Source organism: Bufo gargarizans, chromosome 1 (genome assembly GCF_014858855.1).
Source record: "Bufo gargarizans isolate SCDJY-AF-19 chromosome 1, ASM1485885v1, whole genome shotgun sequence".
Lineage (NCBI taxonomy): Eukaryota > Metazoa > Chordata > Amphibia > Anura > Bufonidae > Bufo > Bufo gargarizans.
The window spans coordinates 409,680,551-409,697,292 of NC_058080.1; the positions used below are offsets into that span (position 1 = coordinate 409,680,551).

Sequence of the window (16,742 nt, forward strand, 5' to 3'; positions counted from 1 at the left end):
CAGGTATATATTTATGTGTGCAATATTTTTACTGCTGGTATATATTTGTGTGCGATATTTTCACTGCTGATATATATTTGTGTGTGATATTTTCACTGCTTGTATATATTTATGGTATGGCTACACGGCGATACTGGTTGCACGACACCTGTCACAGACAGGATTGTAGAGTGGTGGTGATCCCATAGAAATGTATATGATAGCAGAGCGAATCACAAAAAATTCAGCAGTGTTGTATTTTTTGTGATTCGCGCTGCTATCATATACATTTCTATGACATCTCTGCCACTCTGCGTTCCTAGACGCGACCAATGTTGCCATGTAGATGTTCCCTTATGTGTGGGTTACATTCAGTTGGCTACTTGTTTTTCTAACCTTTGAATTAATGGCTAGAATTGGCCCTGGTGTAGCCTCAACCTTGTAATTTTATGGGTTTTATTGCAAAAAGACCTTCACAGGTGACGTTGTCATGTAGCCTCAACCTTGTAATTTTATGGGTTTTATTGCAAAAAGACCTTCACAGGTGACGTTGTCATGTAACCTCAGCCTGAAAATAATTGCTGCATTTTGAATGAAAATTGTATGTAACTTCTTTATGATACAGAAGAACTGCTCAATCCATGGTGTGAACATTACTCATGACTGGAGCCTGCTGCCTTCAGTATGGGAGAGGGCGGCCACTGATAAACTGATTACATATTCAAGGAGGGGCAGCACACCGGGAGGGGAGGTTGTAAAAAGCGCTTTCTTCTTGGATATTAAACAGTCTGTGGTGACACTTCAGCAGCACAAGGCTTACAGAAGGATTTGAGCACGTGGCCTTCACATCCTGCAGGTAAATCTACAGATACTTGGAGACCACTGATGAGAATGCTAGTCAGAGACCAGCACCTTCTCCATTCAACTGTGGGCTACACACTGCACCTTCATATTATAGGGGGTGCTGTAATCAATAGCAACCATGGGGTCTGTTGAATATGTACAGGACATGTGCATCTTCACTTGTAAAGGTAACGTTTTAGTATGAATTTAGGTGGTGACGTTTCAGAGATTTCGCCTTTAGGACATGTTCACATGTGGCAAATATGTACGTGAACTTTCTGTGATTGTTCTGTTTATTTGAGTTGGACCTTGCAGAAATCCACATGTTCCACGGACGTGTGAATCCAGCCTATCACATATTGGGAGGACTTCCCTTTCCTGCACCTCCCAGGATTCATTACAGTTAGCTCTTGTTAACCCTGTGCTCCCCTGCATAGAAAATAGTCCCTCATATATAGCCCCAGAGATGCATAGAGTATGTAATGTAATGCCCCCACAATTTCCTCCTCCTCTGTTTAGAGAGAGCGCGAGATATTTCTCTGAATTTAGAAAGAGGGATGATTAAATTAATAGTGTCTAGGCCACAACACTTGCTTCATATGAGATCACTATGCTAGCAGTGAGAGGAGGGGAGCAGGGAAGCTACTGAGCATGTTAGGGTATATTCACACTTGCAGCAGAGGATTCCAGCAGACAGTTCCGTTGCCGCAACTGCCTGCCGGATCTGGCAATTCGGACGCAAACGGATGTATTTGTCAGACTTATGCGGATAAGTCTGACAAATACATCCGTTTGCGTCCGAATTGCCAGATCCGGCTGACAAATACTTTGCAATACCGGATTCGACTTTCTGGTTGTCATCTGGAAAAACTGATCCGTTTTTGTTTTTTAATGGAAATTTTAATGGAAATTAATGCTGGATCTGGCATTCTGCCAAGTGTTCAGGATTTTTGGCCAGAGAGAAAACTCCAGCATGCTGCAGTATTTTCTCCGGGACTGAACTGATGCATCCTGATGCATACTGAACGGAATGCTCTCCCATTCAGAATGCATTAGGATAAAACTGATCAGTTTTTTTCTGGTACTGAGCCCCTGTAAGTAGCTGTAGGTGCACTGATAACACCTTGAAAAGTGACTTGTAACACTTAAGCAACAGGGCAATGCTTGGTCAAAGTTATACTGTTACTACCTAAGTTCAGGAGACAAATTGGCACTTTACCTTGAGAAACAGTCAATATGCTTCTTGCAGCTTGGACTAGAGGGTGGCCCTCCAGTTGATGGGTTCTACCAGGGCTTGATAATTCTGACCTTGGACTCCAAGGGCAGCTCGGCACCATAGGAATGTTTCAGCATTGGGTTTCAGGATTACTGGTTGGTTATCTTTGATACAGGCTCGGCAAATCTCTCCTTTCCAGTGGCGTAGCGTGGGTTGCCAGCACCCGGGGCAAGCCAAAAATTGCGCCCCCCCCCCCCCCCGCGCCTACCCCAGGCACGCCACTTTTAACAGATACTGTAGTAGATCACTAGCAGTCCTATGTAACACCACAGATAACACAGTGATAACTCTGAGTACAGATAATGTAGTAGATGGGTGTGAGGCCCCAGAATTCTGAACACGTACAGTGTGACCTGAAGTCTGGGGCCAGAATGCGGCAGTATGGGCCAAATTCTCAATCTTCTCCCCCAACCCTACCATGAAACAGATATGTGGATGGACATTATTATTACAGTAGAATACCGCACCATACCTGTTACATCCAGTGACGTCTCCTGTGATGTAGACTCTCCTCGACGTCTTCATTCAGAGATAAGACCACCATGATAACTTCTTTCAGCCGCTTCTCGTCTCTGCAGAGTTTCACCGAAAAAAATTTAGGTTCCTCACTTTACTATCATGCTCTCCTTCCTTCAACACTGTCATCCTGCTGCCCCCCAATACTGAGCTAGAGCCAGACAGATAGCTTTCATTCCCCCTGTATATTATAATGGCCCCCTCTTTATTATTAATGTACTGGCCCCCTCTTTAATAACAAAGAGGGGGCCATTATATTAGCAAAGAGGGGGTCATTACATTAATAATAAAGAGGGGGTCATTACATTCATAACAAAGATGGGGTCATTATATTAATAATGAAGAGGGGCCATTACATTAATAATAAAGAGGGGCCATTACATTAATAATAAAGAGGGGCCATTACATTAATAATAAAGAGGGGGCCATTATATTAATAATAAAGAGGGGCCATTACATTAATAATAAAGAGGGGGTCATTACATTAATAATAAAGAGGGGCCATTACATTAATAATAAAGAGGGGCCATTATATTAATAATAAAGAGGGGCCATTACATTAATAATAAAGAGGGGCCATTATATTAATAATAAAGAGGGGCCATTACATTAATAATAAAGAGGGGCCATCACATTAATAATAAAGAGGGGGTCATTACATTAATAATAAAGAGGGGGCCATTATATTAATAATAAAGAGGGGCCATTACATTAATAATAAAGAGGGGGCATTACATTAATAATAAAGAGGGGGCCATTACATTAATAATAAAGAGGGGGCCATTATATTAATAATAAAGAGGGGGCATTACATTAATAATAAAGAGGGGGCCATTACATTAATAATAAAGAGGGGGCCATTATATTAATAATAAAGAGGGGGCATTACATTAATAATAAAGAGGGGGCCATTACATTAATAATAAAGAGGGGGCCATTATATTAATAATAAAGAGGGGGTCATTACATTAATAATGAAGAGGGGGTCATTACATTAATAATAATAATGTACTGGCCCCCTCTTTATTATTAATATAATGGCCCCCTTTTTATTAATAATGTACTGGCCCCCTCTTTATTATTAATATAATGGCCCCCTTTTTATTATTAATGTACTGGCCCCCCTCTTTGCTAATATAATGTCCCCCTCTTTGTTATTAATGTACTGGCCCCTCTGTTATTAATGTACTGGCCCCCCTCTTTGCTAATATAATCGCCCCTCTTATTGCTGTGCCAATGCCTGTGAAGCCTTTCTGCTCCAGTCCTCTCTTCTCCTCTCCTTTCCCACCCCCCATACTGCCGCCAGAGCCTCTGCAATTAGGTAAGTTAACATAAAAAAAAAATACTTACCTATCTCCATCCCTGCTTGTTCCCGCCGCAGGCGGTCACGAACGCCTCACTGTGCCTTCCTGCTCCGCGTCATCGCGTCATCTCGCGAGACCCGACGCAGGAGGTCACAGTGAGGTTATCGTGACCGAGTCCTGCGTCGCTCGCCTCTACTGCCTTATAGGCTTCAGGCCTAGTGGCCTGAAGCCTATGGGGCATAACGGAGGGGACGGGAGCCATAGGCTCCCGTAGCCCTCATTGAAATTTCGGATGCCTGGCGCCCCCTGCAATTTGGCGCCCGGGGCAACGGCCCCTCCGGCCCCCCCCACGCTACGCCCCTGCTCCTTTCTCATTAGCAAATTTCTGTTGTGCACTAAATACATGGATGGTCTGTTGGTGAAAAGGAAATTACTGCAGCTCTCACCTGCCACCTCCCAGTTGAGCACGGAAAATCAGACCCGGACTGAGTCAGGTGCAAAATATGGAAACAACAAAGGATTCCAGCTCTTCTTGCTAAAAATGCTTTATTCGACTTCCATAAAATCCGACATCAAATAGGACACTTTGCTGTGACGCGTTTCGGGTTATAACATCTTAGCCCTTCATCAAGACAAACAAATAAACTTAAAAAACTCTATTTTATACATAGGCAAAAGACATGCCCACTTGATTGAATAATCCCCATCACCTGGAATCAGCACCTGGTGACTAGTCGACAAAGGGGAAAAATTCAATCAGGTGGAACGGAGACCCAATATAGATGAAAATATATTATTTATATTGTAGGGTTAGGTCATGTTTTCTATTCAACCCCTTAGGTATACATGTTCCAAGATTAAACATCCATTATGTCTCTCTACTAAAAAGTTTCTGTCTGTGATCTCCCCCCCCCCCCCTATTGGTGTGGTAACTCTTTCGATACCTTGCACAAAAAACGCAGAGGTATCACCCTTATGGACTATCGCAAAGTGTGATGTGGCTGCTGATACATTACGCGTTGAAACATACGGGATGTCACTCAGGTGTTTGCGAATTCTTACCTTGAGCTGGTTCATGGTACATCCCACATATTACAACGCGCAGGTTCGACAAGTAATGACATACACAACATATTCTGTATTGCAATTAATATATTGTCGCAGTTCATGTGTACTGCCATTCGATGTGGATACAATATTTTTGCTAACTGACATATGTGAACAGCAAATACATTTCTTGCTTCCACATTTAAAATTTCCCTTTGTAGTCAGCCACACTGGTTCACAAATCGCGTTCTCCGAAAATAAGCTAGGACTAACTTTTTGTCCAATAGTTGGTGCAATAGTTGGTGCTGATTCCAGGTTTTTAAGTTTATTTGTTTGTCTTGATGAAGGGTTAAGATGTTGTAGCCCGAAACGCGTCACAGCAAAGTGTCCTATTTGATGTCGGATTTTATGGAAGTCGAATAAAGCATTTTTATCAAGAAGAGCTGGAATCCTTTGTTTTTTCCATGGATGGTCTGTTGTATGACCTTTTTGGAGGCAGGTGAAGCGCTAGGCATAGACTTGTGCAAAGCTTCAAGCGTTTCTGTATAGCAGTTCCTAAGGACGTTCATTCCTAGGGCTACTGGAGGGTTGTTATCTTCCCTAACTTGCACAACAATAATACCTTGCTTGGTAGTGTGATTCCTCATACTTGAACAGTTGGCTCCCAGTACCCATGCACTGGCACAGATTTGCCGTTGCTGGCTATGCTCAGCCAGGATTCTGGTGGATGTGTCAGATGGTTTTGGTCCCAGTTTTCCTCAAAGGCAGTCTGTCGGATAGTTGTGACTTGGAATCCGGTGTCCAATAAGGCAACAAAGGGAACCCCATTGATTCGGAGAACCACTTTTAGACGGGAGCCCACGTATCTGGGCATTCAGCTGGGGTATTATGGACCTACTGTTCTACCTCCCGAGGGGTGGTCCTTGGCCTCGGGGGTCGAACTTTTTAACTGCCAGCACATCATTTCTGTATGACCTGGCTTGTTACAGTATCTACAAATGGGTCGCTTTGGCTCGTTAAAGTGTTCAGTGTGACGCCTACCAGAGTTTCTGGCATAAGTCTCTTTATAATCAGGAGGGAAATGTTTCCTTGGTGACTGTGTCTCATCCTCCAGCAATAAAGGTTTCTCCCACTGTTCTAGTTTTTGGCATACTTTCTCCAGACTTTTGGTTAGGAAGTTAACTTGTTCTGTCAAGGCAGGGACTGCATCAGGAACTGGAGCTTGGGCTTCCTGACTGACTATAGGGTGACATTTTGGAGATATAGTTGGCTTATGCACAGACATTTCAGCAGGCCTAGCAGGTTCTGGTTGTGGGTCTTTCCCCAGAATACTGAAGTCTAGGAAGGTAGAACTTGGGTGCTGTGCAGCTAACATTTTTAACTGACATTTTAAGGTTTCTGTTCTAACCCATTCAATGAATAGTTTTTTCAGTGTGTTATCTTGATCCTCTGCTTCATGGGAGTCTACCTGTATAACAGCCTGCAGGGTTTCCAGTAAGGACAATGCAAAGTCTCTAAGTGACTCACCAGGCTGCTGTCTCTTGCTGAAGAACCTCATCTTGACCACTGGCACAGTCCTGGGTTCAAAAGTGGTGTAGAATCGTCAAAATATCTGCTCCAGGGTTTTTCTCTCTGAGCTTGGCCAGGATTTCACTTCTCTGAGGGCCGCTCCTTCCAATTGTGCAAGGAGGATTTCCATTTGTTGTTCTGGTGACACAGGGTACAATCCGAATATAGCAAACAGTTTTTCTTAAAATTTCCTTAAAGTATGAGCTTCCCCTGAGTATCGTGGGAACCAGGGTGCTCCAAAGAAATAAGGCATTGTTAAAGGCATCATGCTTGATGTTGCACTTGGACCAGCTGCGGCTACTGCCGGGGACCTGTTGAGGTCAGGCTGCACACTATCTCCTTGTTCAGACATGGCAGTGACAGGCCTTCAATATAATGCAGGTTAAAAATAGTTTTACACACTTGTTGCGTTGTGTTGCTATGGGCAACAGCTACTTTGTGAGTGTCTGGCCCTTTAAGAGACGTTGTGACACTTAATACAGAGTAGTATGGTGCTCTGTTAGGCAGATTATGCTCCCAAACAGTCCCGCTTAATATTACTTCTTCCCAGCGGCACTCACTATTATATTTGTTTGGTGGAGAAGGGCTGTTGATCTCCCTATTTTTTCCGTTCACCCACATGTAGTCTCATGTCCCTTCAACGTGTGTACGCATGTCACGCTCAATTCTCATGCGTGGCCCTCCCCCTAGGTCCGTTCTGCAAGGCAGTAGAGGCGGCGCTGGATTTGTAAGTACTGGCAGCAGCACTGGTATGGTTACAACGGTAAGAAGTTATTTTGCATAAGAGGATTGGCTTCTCTTTTCCCGCCGCTAACAGGGCGTAGCTCACAGTAATGGCACAGTACCACTAATAAAGCGACTGCTGTCAGTTCATCCACTGACAGCAAGCAATGGTAGTGACACAGAAATATGCGAATGTTCTACTTTTGACAATGGGACTTTGTAGCAATAAACTTGTATAGTATGTCCATGCAATTCCAAGCGATTTGAACAATTCTGCAGCCCAATAAAACGTGTATTAAGCAAAGTCTCTGAATAAAGCAAGTGGGGCTTATTATCATAAGGTTATAGCAATATGGCACACAGTAATATTGCACAAATCCTGTTCTATAAGGCACAAAGGATTTGAATCCCGTTCTTTATATGGTTTGCATAAGGTGCAGAGGACTTTATAATCCTGTTCGTAGTGACACCAATTCATGCAGCGTGCCAGGGTTCCCTAAGGATTATTGAGGTGCCAAGGATAGTAGTACCTTGGGGTGTCAGTGCAGTGGATGGGAAGACGGCACAAGATCTTCCGGGGTACTCTCTGTTGCAGGGGCCACCAGCCAAATGTTGGTTGAGGTGCCCTTGATGGTGATGTTTAGGGTGCTTGTGGCTGGGCCCCTGGTTCGTGACGCCAGCACCGTTAGGTGCAAATGTTGAGAGTAGTACTTAAGATAATATGGAATAAAGAGACTATTTTTAAATAAACTCCTGGTATTTTACTGAAGCTGATCCACAGGTTATCAATGTATGAAAAGTCATTCACATCAGAGCAGCTTTTACAAGGATTCCCATTAGTCCTCAGAAGTCGCATGGGGAATAGTCCTTTATGACAATCAATCTTTCTCTCTTAATGCTCCAAATTGGAGGTTAATGTATACTTCAGTTTCCTATTTATAGGAATACTATATTCAGACAAATGATCCTTTTGTCTTTAAGTATGGTGGGTAGCTGATAGCTTGAAATCTCTCCACCTAATGCAAAGGAGGCTGGAGTCATACACGACAGTTAACTTCCTTTGTCAATATCTTCATTACCGCTCTGAGTTGTCTGGAGATACTGTGATCTTCTCCCTTCTATGGGCTGGTACATGGAATTAACTGTGGAGGTTTTGTAACCCTCCAAGATGGAAGCTGAGGTGCAGGGGTTCCTCACAGTGGCGTAGACACAATCCATGGGGCCCCGGTGCGAAATTGATCCATGGGCCCCCCCCCCAACCCGCCGCCGCACCCACCCCCACTACCGCCCCTCAAATGATCAGATCAGCCCATGCCCCAATCTGGCAATCCCATCAAAGCAAGGCAGATGGCCCCTGGCAGTTGACTGGGGGGGAGGGTAGGGTTTACAGTCACTGGCACTCGTCTCTGGCAGGAAAAGCCCGCAGCAACAGGGCACACTGAGGCCCCCGGCCCCCCAGGCATCCCCCCTGGCAGATGGTTTACAGACTACAGTCACTGGCACTCGTTTCTGGCAGGAAAAGCCTGCAACAAGGCACACTGAGGCTCCCAGGCATCCCCCCCCCCCTGGCAGATGACCGGGGAGGGTTTACAGTCAGACTCAGTGTGCCCTGTTGCAGGCTGTTGCAGGCTTTTCCTGCCAGAGATGAGTGTCAGTGACTGTAAACCCTCCCCTGGTCATCTGCCAGGGGGGATGCCTGGGGGTCTGGGGGCCTCAGTGTGCCCTGTTGCGGGCTTTTCCTGCCAGAGACGAGTGGCAGTGGCTGTAGTCTGTAATTACCCTCCCCCTGCCCCCGGTCATCTGCCAGGGGGGATGCCTGGGGTGCTGGGGGCCTCAGTGTGCGGGCTTTTCCTGCTGCCAGAGACGAGTCGTCGCCCAGCCCCCTGCCCCCCCGGTCATCTGCCAGGGGGGATGCCTGGGGGGCTGGGGGCCTCAGTGTGCCCTGTTGCGGGCTGGCAGGGTCCGATCTGGTCCGCTTCGCTCCCCCCCCCAACCTTTTACTTACTTACCGTCGAGTTACCGGCTGGCAGGGGAACTTCAGTACTTCAGTTCTTCCGGTCGATCGGCGCCTCGGCGTTCCTCTTCTCACAGACTGCAGTTCTTCTCATCCTCTCTCAATCCTTCCGGATCCCGGTCTGACTTCAGACGCGCGCATGTTCTCGCGAGACCTGCACAGGAGTTCGCACAGGTCTCGCGGGAGTTCACGGGCCCGGCGCCGGCGCTGACCGCAAAGAGGAGGGCGGGGGCAACTTAACTGGGATTGGGATGGGAATCGGATGCCAGACGCAGCTGCAGCAGGGGCCATGGGTCCGCAGGCGGCCGGGCCCCCTGGGGTGCCGGGCCCGGTCGCAACTGCGACCCCTGCGACCCCTATATGTACACCACTGGTTCCTCAGGCATCACACACACTGACCTTCTTCTTCCTGCACTGTGAACACACTCAGTGTAGGGTGGAGTTAGCCCTGGGAGGCTTGTTAGAACCTCCCACTCCCTATGCAACTTTATGAGAACATCTTTACATGGACAGTTTACATGAAACACAATCACAACATTAAGCAGTGTGTTTCAGGACACTGCAATTCCCTCTTTTGGCAGGAAGCAGGACCAGCCCACTCCTACTAAGAGGGTAGGAAGAGGATGGTTAGACCTGTTCTTGCCAACCTTTGCCTTCCATATACTTACTTGTAGTAACGACTATACACTCACCTAAAGAATTATTAGGAACACCTGTTCTATTTCTCATTATTGCGATTATCTAGTCAACCAATCACATGGCAGTTGCTTCAATGCATGTAGGGTTGTGGTCCTGGTCAAGACAATCTCCTGAACTCCAAACTGAATGTCAGAATGGGAAAGAAAGATAGGCTACAACAGCAGAAGACCCCACCGGGTACCACTCATCTCCACTACAAATAGGAAAACGAGGCTACAATTTGCACGAGCTCACCAAAATTGGACTGTTGAAGACTGGAAAAATGTTGCCTGGTCTGATGAGTCTCGATTTCTGTTGAGACAGTCAAATGGTAGAGTCCGAATTTGGCGTAAACAGAATGAGAACATGTATGCATCATGCCTTGTTACCACTGTGCAGGCTGATGGTGGTGGTGAAATGGTGTGGGGGATGTTTTCTGGGCACACTTTAGGCCCCTTAGTGCCAATTGGCCATCGTTTAAATGCCACGGGCTACCTGGTAACAGAGTTTGGGATCCATCAAAAGGATAGTTTTAAATATCTCCAGTTAAAAAACGCGGTTAGGATACCAGCTAATCCAAATAAATATAGAAAAGAACAATCAAATAGAATATATAGATTTACTAACGGAGAGGAAAAAAAGGGACTGACAAAAAAAAATATGGAATTTTGATGGAGGCAAAAAAAGAAAGGATCATAATATCAGCTAGAGGAAACTGGGAAAAGGATCTTTTATCTTTTTCGGAAGATAAGTGGAATGATGCCCTTAGAAGTTATTCTGGGGTCTCAGAAAGGGCTTCACATAAAATTTCGCAATTTTTTATTCTCCATAGGCTACATCGATCTCCCTGGGTGTTAAAGAAAATGGGGGTTAGAACCTCGGATAAGTGTCCAAAATGTAGGGCTGAGAGGGCGGATCTTATACATTGTTTTTGGAGATGCCCAAAATTGATTAGATATTGGAAGGAGATTGTAGAGACTACAGCACTATTTTTGGGTATCCAAGTTCCGGAGGATCCGGTGGTCTGTATACTGGGGGCTACCGCACATATTAGGTTAAATAGAGAGCTACAGTCGGTTTTGAATAAGGTACTGTTTCAGGCTAGACTGTTGATACTTCGGAAATGGATAAATAAAGATCCCCCCACAGTAGGACAGTGGCAGGACGCTGTACTCGATTTGATTAGACTGGAACAGGGCTTGGAGAGATCGAGTGATAGACAGGGAAAAACGGATAAAATTTGGAAAAAATGGTTGAACCAGGGCCAAGTTGTTTGATTTTTTTTTTTTTTTTTTTTTTCTTCCCCTCTCTCTCTTCACTGGGGTGGGTGGTATTTGGGTTAAAATGACATAGGCAAATGTTTAAATAAATGTCAAATGTTTTGTAATATGGACCCTTTGGACGGTCCATATTTGTATCTGCTTTTTTGTATTTTGGAAAATAAAAGAAATAATAAAAAAAAAAAAAAAAAATGCCACGGGCTACCTGAGCATTGTTTCTGACCATGTCCATCCCTTCATGACCACCATGTACCCATCCTATGATGGCTACTTCCAGCAGGATAATGCACCATGTCACAAAGCTCGAATCATTTCAAATTGGTTTCTTGAACATGACAATGAGTTCACTGTACTAAAATGGCCCCCACAGTCACCAGATCTCAACCCAATAGAGCATCTTTGGGATGTGGTGGAACGGGAGCTTTGTGCCCTGGATGTGCATCTCTCAAATCTCCATCAACTGCAAGATGCTATCCTATCAATATGGGCCAACATTTCTAAAGAATGCAGCACCTTGTTGAATCAATGCCACGTAGAATTAAGGCAGTTCTAAAGGCAAAAGGGGGTCCAACACCGTATTAGTATGGTGTTCCTAATAATTCTTTAGGTGAGTGTATAACAAAAATGCATAACAATATAACAACACAATAACTATATACAATATTGTAGTACCCCGAGGTCTGGGGTACTACACTCACTTATTTTATCCTCTGCGCTGGGGCATGTCATCACTGCAGCTAAGAAGATGATGTCATGGCTGTATGACAACAAGGATCAGAATGTGGTGCAGGGGCATGTGATATAGGTGAGTATATACAGTATGTTCTTCTATTTTATGGCAAGTCAGGGCACTTTTTTAATAACTTGGGCAACCCATTTAGTACTTCCTTTTTTCATATAAAAATGATGGAAAATACAACATCTAGAACTCATTTGGATGGCATTACAAATTGCATGATTTTCCTACTTAATGACGTAAAGTCATGATTTTATGAAAGACACGGAGGCGAGTATTGCTTAACCCTTTCTTTACTGAAACCACACAGCAGCAAAGAAAAAGGAATATAACAACCAGTAACCTAGGTGATAACTCCTCCCCCCCACAGTCCCGGTATAAAGGGACCCCTCCAGATAGGATCTTCCTCTTTCTTTGACGTCCTGACACCAACTAGACGAAACCAGAAACCGGAACCTCAGCCAACGCACAGAGGAACAAACTGTGCTGGATCACAAAACTGCTTGAACTTCAACGGATACGAAGAAATCGACGAACCGCTCGGACCTTGAACGATAAACTGGCAGGATTACGCTCTTCGTGGATGATAGCATTCAACCTACAGAGAAAAAACACGAAACCAGGCATAGTGTAAGTAAGTCACAACAGAGGTACTTATAAGGTAAAGAGCCACATAGCATTAACACTGTAATAATCTTACAGGAGCATAATTAAATAATAAATAAATATGAACAAAAATGACTACGGGAGGGTACCAGGTGGGGGCAATGCTCGCCTCCGTGTCTTTCATAAAATCATGACTTTACGTCCTAAAATAGGAAAATTATGCAATTTTATATCAAGACACGGAGGCTCCTATTGCAAGTTTAAAGCCTATTCATGATAGAAGAAAACACATGAGACGATGGTCGAAAATAGAACTCCCTAAATGTAGAAACACGCGACCAATCCACCAATTTAAGGATATCTTCAAGTCGCGCCCCAGACACCGCCATGGATGTGGCGGCTGCACCCCGAACGGAGTGCACAGTGAAAATGGAAGTGTCTATGCCCGCAAGGGAAATAATCCATTTAACCCATCGTGAAAATGTAACACTAGTCATCGGGGTGAAGGGCCGCTGGAAAGAAATAAACAACTGAGAAAAACGTGACGAACGAAGAGTCGCCGTTCGAGACTCATATTCCCGCAAACAGGTGACTGGACAAAGCGATGGTGAAAAAGGGAAAGCGAGATAAGAAACTGACCGAATGAAAGTCTTAGTCCGACGAGAAATGTTAAAAGTAACCCCGTCTGGGGTAAAAGAACGGGCGTCGTAGTCCAAAGCGCGAACATCCCAAACCCTCTTGCAAGAAATGAGGCAGAACAGGGTTTACCAATTTTGCAGACTATTGGCTAAGCGATAGATCTGAATTAGCCGGCCAGGAAGCCAAGAAAGTAAGGACCAAAGAGACATCCCAAGAAGAAGTAAAGCGAGGTCTAGGTGGCCGGGAAAGACGAGAGCCTCTCAACAAGCGACACACCAAAGGATGCCGGCCGGCTGGGCAGCTGTCGAAACCACGATGCATGGAAGATATCGCCACTCGGAATAGAGTGATAGTGCGATAAGCTTTCCCTTCCTCAAAAGGGAGGTAAGGAATTGCAAATGTCCATCACAGGCGCCCCAACGGGATCCAAATTCCGAAACACTGAACAACGAGTTCCAAGATTCCCAGGCTGCCCGATATGCACATCTGGTACCGGGGGACCATTGCATTTTCCAAAAGGATTCTAGTCATCTCCGAAACTCCTGTGAGGTGCCAGGGACTCCGACACCACTGCACGCAGAAGCCGCAAGGAGCCTCCCGAAGAAGAGGGTGCAGCTGGTTCGAAGGACCCACAACAGTTCAGATAACTGGGAAGAAGGAAGGTCCTTCGACCAAGTAACATACAAAAACTGGGGAAACCAGGAATGAGTCCTCCAAAAGGGCAGAATCAAACCAGTTCGGCTAACTGACGGCTGAATTTGGGCTAGAACTCGTGGTATCAAGGCGAACAGGAGGAAAAGCATACATATAGGACCCCATCCAATGCTGTAGAAACGCTTTCTACCGCCTCTGCAGTCCTGGATCCGGACGCAACTGTAAAATCTGGGCGTGTGAGCGTTTCAAACTTGAGGCGAATAGATCGATGGAGAATGGACCCTCCGAAGAGACGGATATGGCAGAGACATACTGTCACGTCTAATTTCTAACATCGCCTGGCATCCGAGAATAACGCGACACTTGCAGTCGGCAAGGGTATTGTGCAGACCGGAAGGTATACCACCACCCGTGATGTCCCTGAGCCAGACAAAAAAGACCAGAAGTCCTTCGCCAGGTAAATCAACAAAGTGGAATGAGTGCCACCCATGGAATTGACATAACGGACCGCTGACACATTGTCCATCCGGAGTCTGATGCACGCCTTGGCTTTGCCGTTGGTGAAACTCTGAATAGCGAAGAATCCCGCTAGAAGCTCCAGGGCATTGATATGCAGCCGGGATTCGTCCGCCGACCATGGGCCTCCGGTGGAAACACAACGTGGAGGCTGGCATCCTATTCCACAACCAGATTCGGCTATGGGCCAAACACGTTGAGTATCCCTGGGTGTGGAGGGGGCAAGTTTAGGGGGGACGTATCGGGTATATGTGAAAACCCCAGACTGTGGATAGGACTCATGGGTCGGAGGTGATGCTTGACCAGACATGTGAAAAACGATGGAGTCTGTCCCCGACGCAAACAGTCGAAGAATCTATTAAAGGACGAGGACTCACCGTATGGTCTCCTGGAACTTGGATTCCCACGGAAGCTTCTGAAATGTCCAGGGCCACCATGGACAGGGAAGAAGGTAGGTTGATGCCTCTGGTCTGGAAGGATGACCGGCCAGACAGACGGCCCCTTGAACTGCCGGCCCTGGTGGAAAAACTATTGTGGAAGACCCTATGCATGGACGATTGGGCCTTGTCTAAAGCAGTAAACGCCCCCACAAATTTTCCTAAATCTTTTATGAAGGAATCTCCAAAGAGAAGTCCTTGGGCATCTTTGCCTGTTTCGGTCAAGGACAAGTTGGCCAGTTTTGACTCAATTTTCATCAGGATGGCTTTACGCCTCTCAATCAAAGTAAAAAGTATTTACGTTCCCTGCAGATGGCTCACTGAATCCATCCACTGAGTTCCTACGGATCAACTTGTGTATTCTCCGCCCTAACAGATTCCGCTAAGTCGAATATTTTCGCCATGGGCCCCATAATGTCTAACAACTTATCCTGACAGGCACGTATGGCCGAGTCTAGACCTCTACGAGGATTGAAGCCCGTCTTGGATAAAAACTGGACCATCTTTGGATCGACCACAGGACTATCACATACCTTGTTTGGTATGAGCAGTCGTGGGCATTCAGCCCTTAATTTACTCCGAGCCTCTTTGCTAAGAGGTCTATGGATCATAGCCTCAAAATACTGAGCCACATATGTCGCCGGAAGCCACTCCGATGACCTAGGGTGGTGTAACATATCTGGGTCGAATAAAGGCTCACCCGCCGGGTCCATAAGGGAAGTGGATGAAACCGTGGCTAGATCAGGATTTGAACCAGTAGGCGGTAATCCCGATGGGGCATCCATCTTTGTCGTAGTGGGGTCCACCCTGATATCCATCAGGTCCTCATGAGAACCTTGTAGGGATTCTAACCATGCATCCTCATAAGACTCTATATAAGAGTCAGTATCAGACGCGGGCTGCGTCCAGGCAGATTTCCAGAGCCGTGCTTTTTCTGCCTGGCGTTGACAGGCTCGTTTGCGCAATCTAAGCGCGCTTTCATTGGATGGCTCTAAGCCACCATTCCCTTCACTTCTGGAGGCTGTGGCAGGTGGTAAAGGAGGCATTTTTAATGCCTGGCTAGCAGATAGAGGTTGGGCAATCAGTGCCTGTGAAATGGAGTGAGGACCGACGACATGGAGCCCAAAGACGTCATGATGGCATTATAAATAGACTGCTGGAGACCTAAGGCCTGAGCCTCTGATGGGGATTGCATGCCCCCCCTTCTAGGAGGGGGAGAATTAGGGCCCCTGGAGGAAGGATCCTGCATAACTATGGCAGGTGAGGGGTTAATGTCAGAGGGCTGGGAAGACATGAGGAGGTAACAAAGCCAATGGGAGTATGTCACCCCAAGCTAGCAATATGGAGAATAGAGGGGTGACAGAGCAAAACCAGCGCAGCCCTACAGTGCACGTGGGGAGCAGGCCGCAATCGCACCAAACGCTGGTAAGCCGAAGAAAAAGGATATGATCACCGGCAGGGAGAATCCAAAATGGCCCCCGCGATCTCGCCAGATTCTGCAAGATCTCTGGCACCCGGTAAATAGCGGAGGAGACCATAGCAAGGGACAAAGATGGTGCCCGAAACCTCGCGAGATCTCGGGCCGCCGGAGAAAAAGAGCGCCGGCAAGATGGGGACGGAGCGGAGAGGGCAGACGAGAGCGGGCAAGGGTTAAAGCCACAAAAAGAAAAGGGGTGGTGGGGGAAGGTTTCCACAGAGTGCCACAAAGGCGGGGGTGGTGAGAAAAAGGGGGGGGAATACAAAAACCTGAAAAAGAAAACCTAAGGATCTATATATGTGTGTATATATATATATATATATATATTAGTACAAAAGTCACCACAATAACACGAATAGTCCCAAGAATAATGTGAAAAAAGGGGGGTAAATGACTAGAAAGAGGAAAGTACTTATCCAGAAATGTAGTAGGTACGCATCTGAGGTGG

General features: G+C 46.0%; 1 protein-coding gene across 2 annotated transcripts in view; it reads left to right on the plus strand.

The window, feature by feature from the left end:
- Positions 1 to 698: 698 nt before the first annotated feature.
- Positions 699 to 16,742, plus strand: part of LOC122932109 (prostaglandin reductase 1-like) — a 150,459-nt gene continuing 134,415 nt past the window's right edge. Inside the window, exon 1 of one of the 2 annotated variants that reach the window (XM_044286343.1) lies at positions 699 to 835. Coding sequence is in view for 1 of the 2 variants with exons in the window: in XM_044286334.1 (XP_044142269.1) it covers positions 12,549 to 12,595 (47 nt within the window). In the remaining variant the exon portion in view is untranslated. Of the gene's footprint in view, positions 836 to 12,508; positions 12,596 to 16,742 lie in introns of those variants that run through there. The other variant, XM_044286334.1, reaches the window with a different exon arrangement.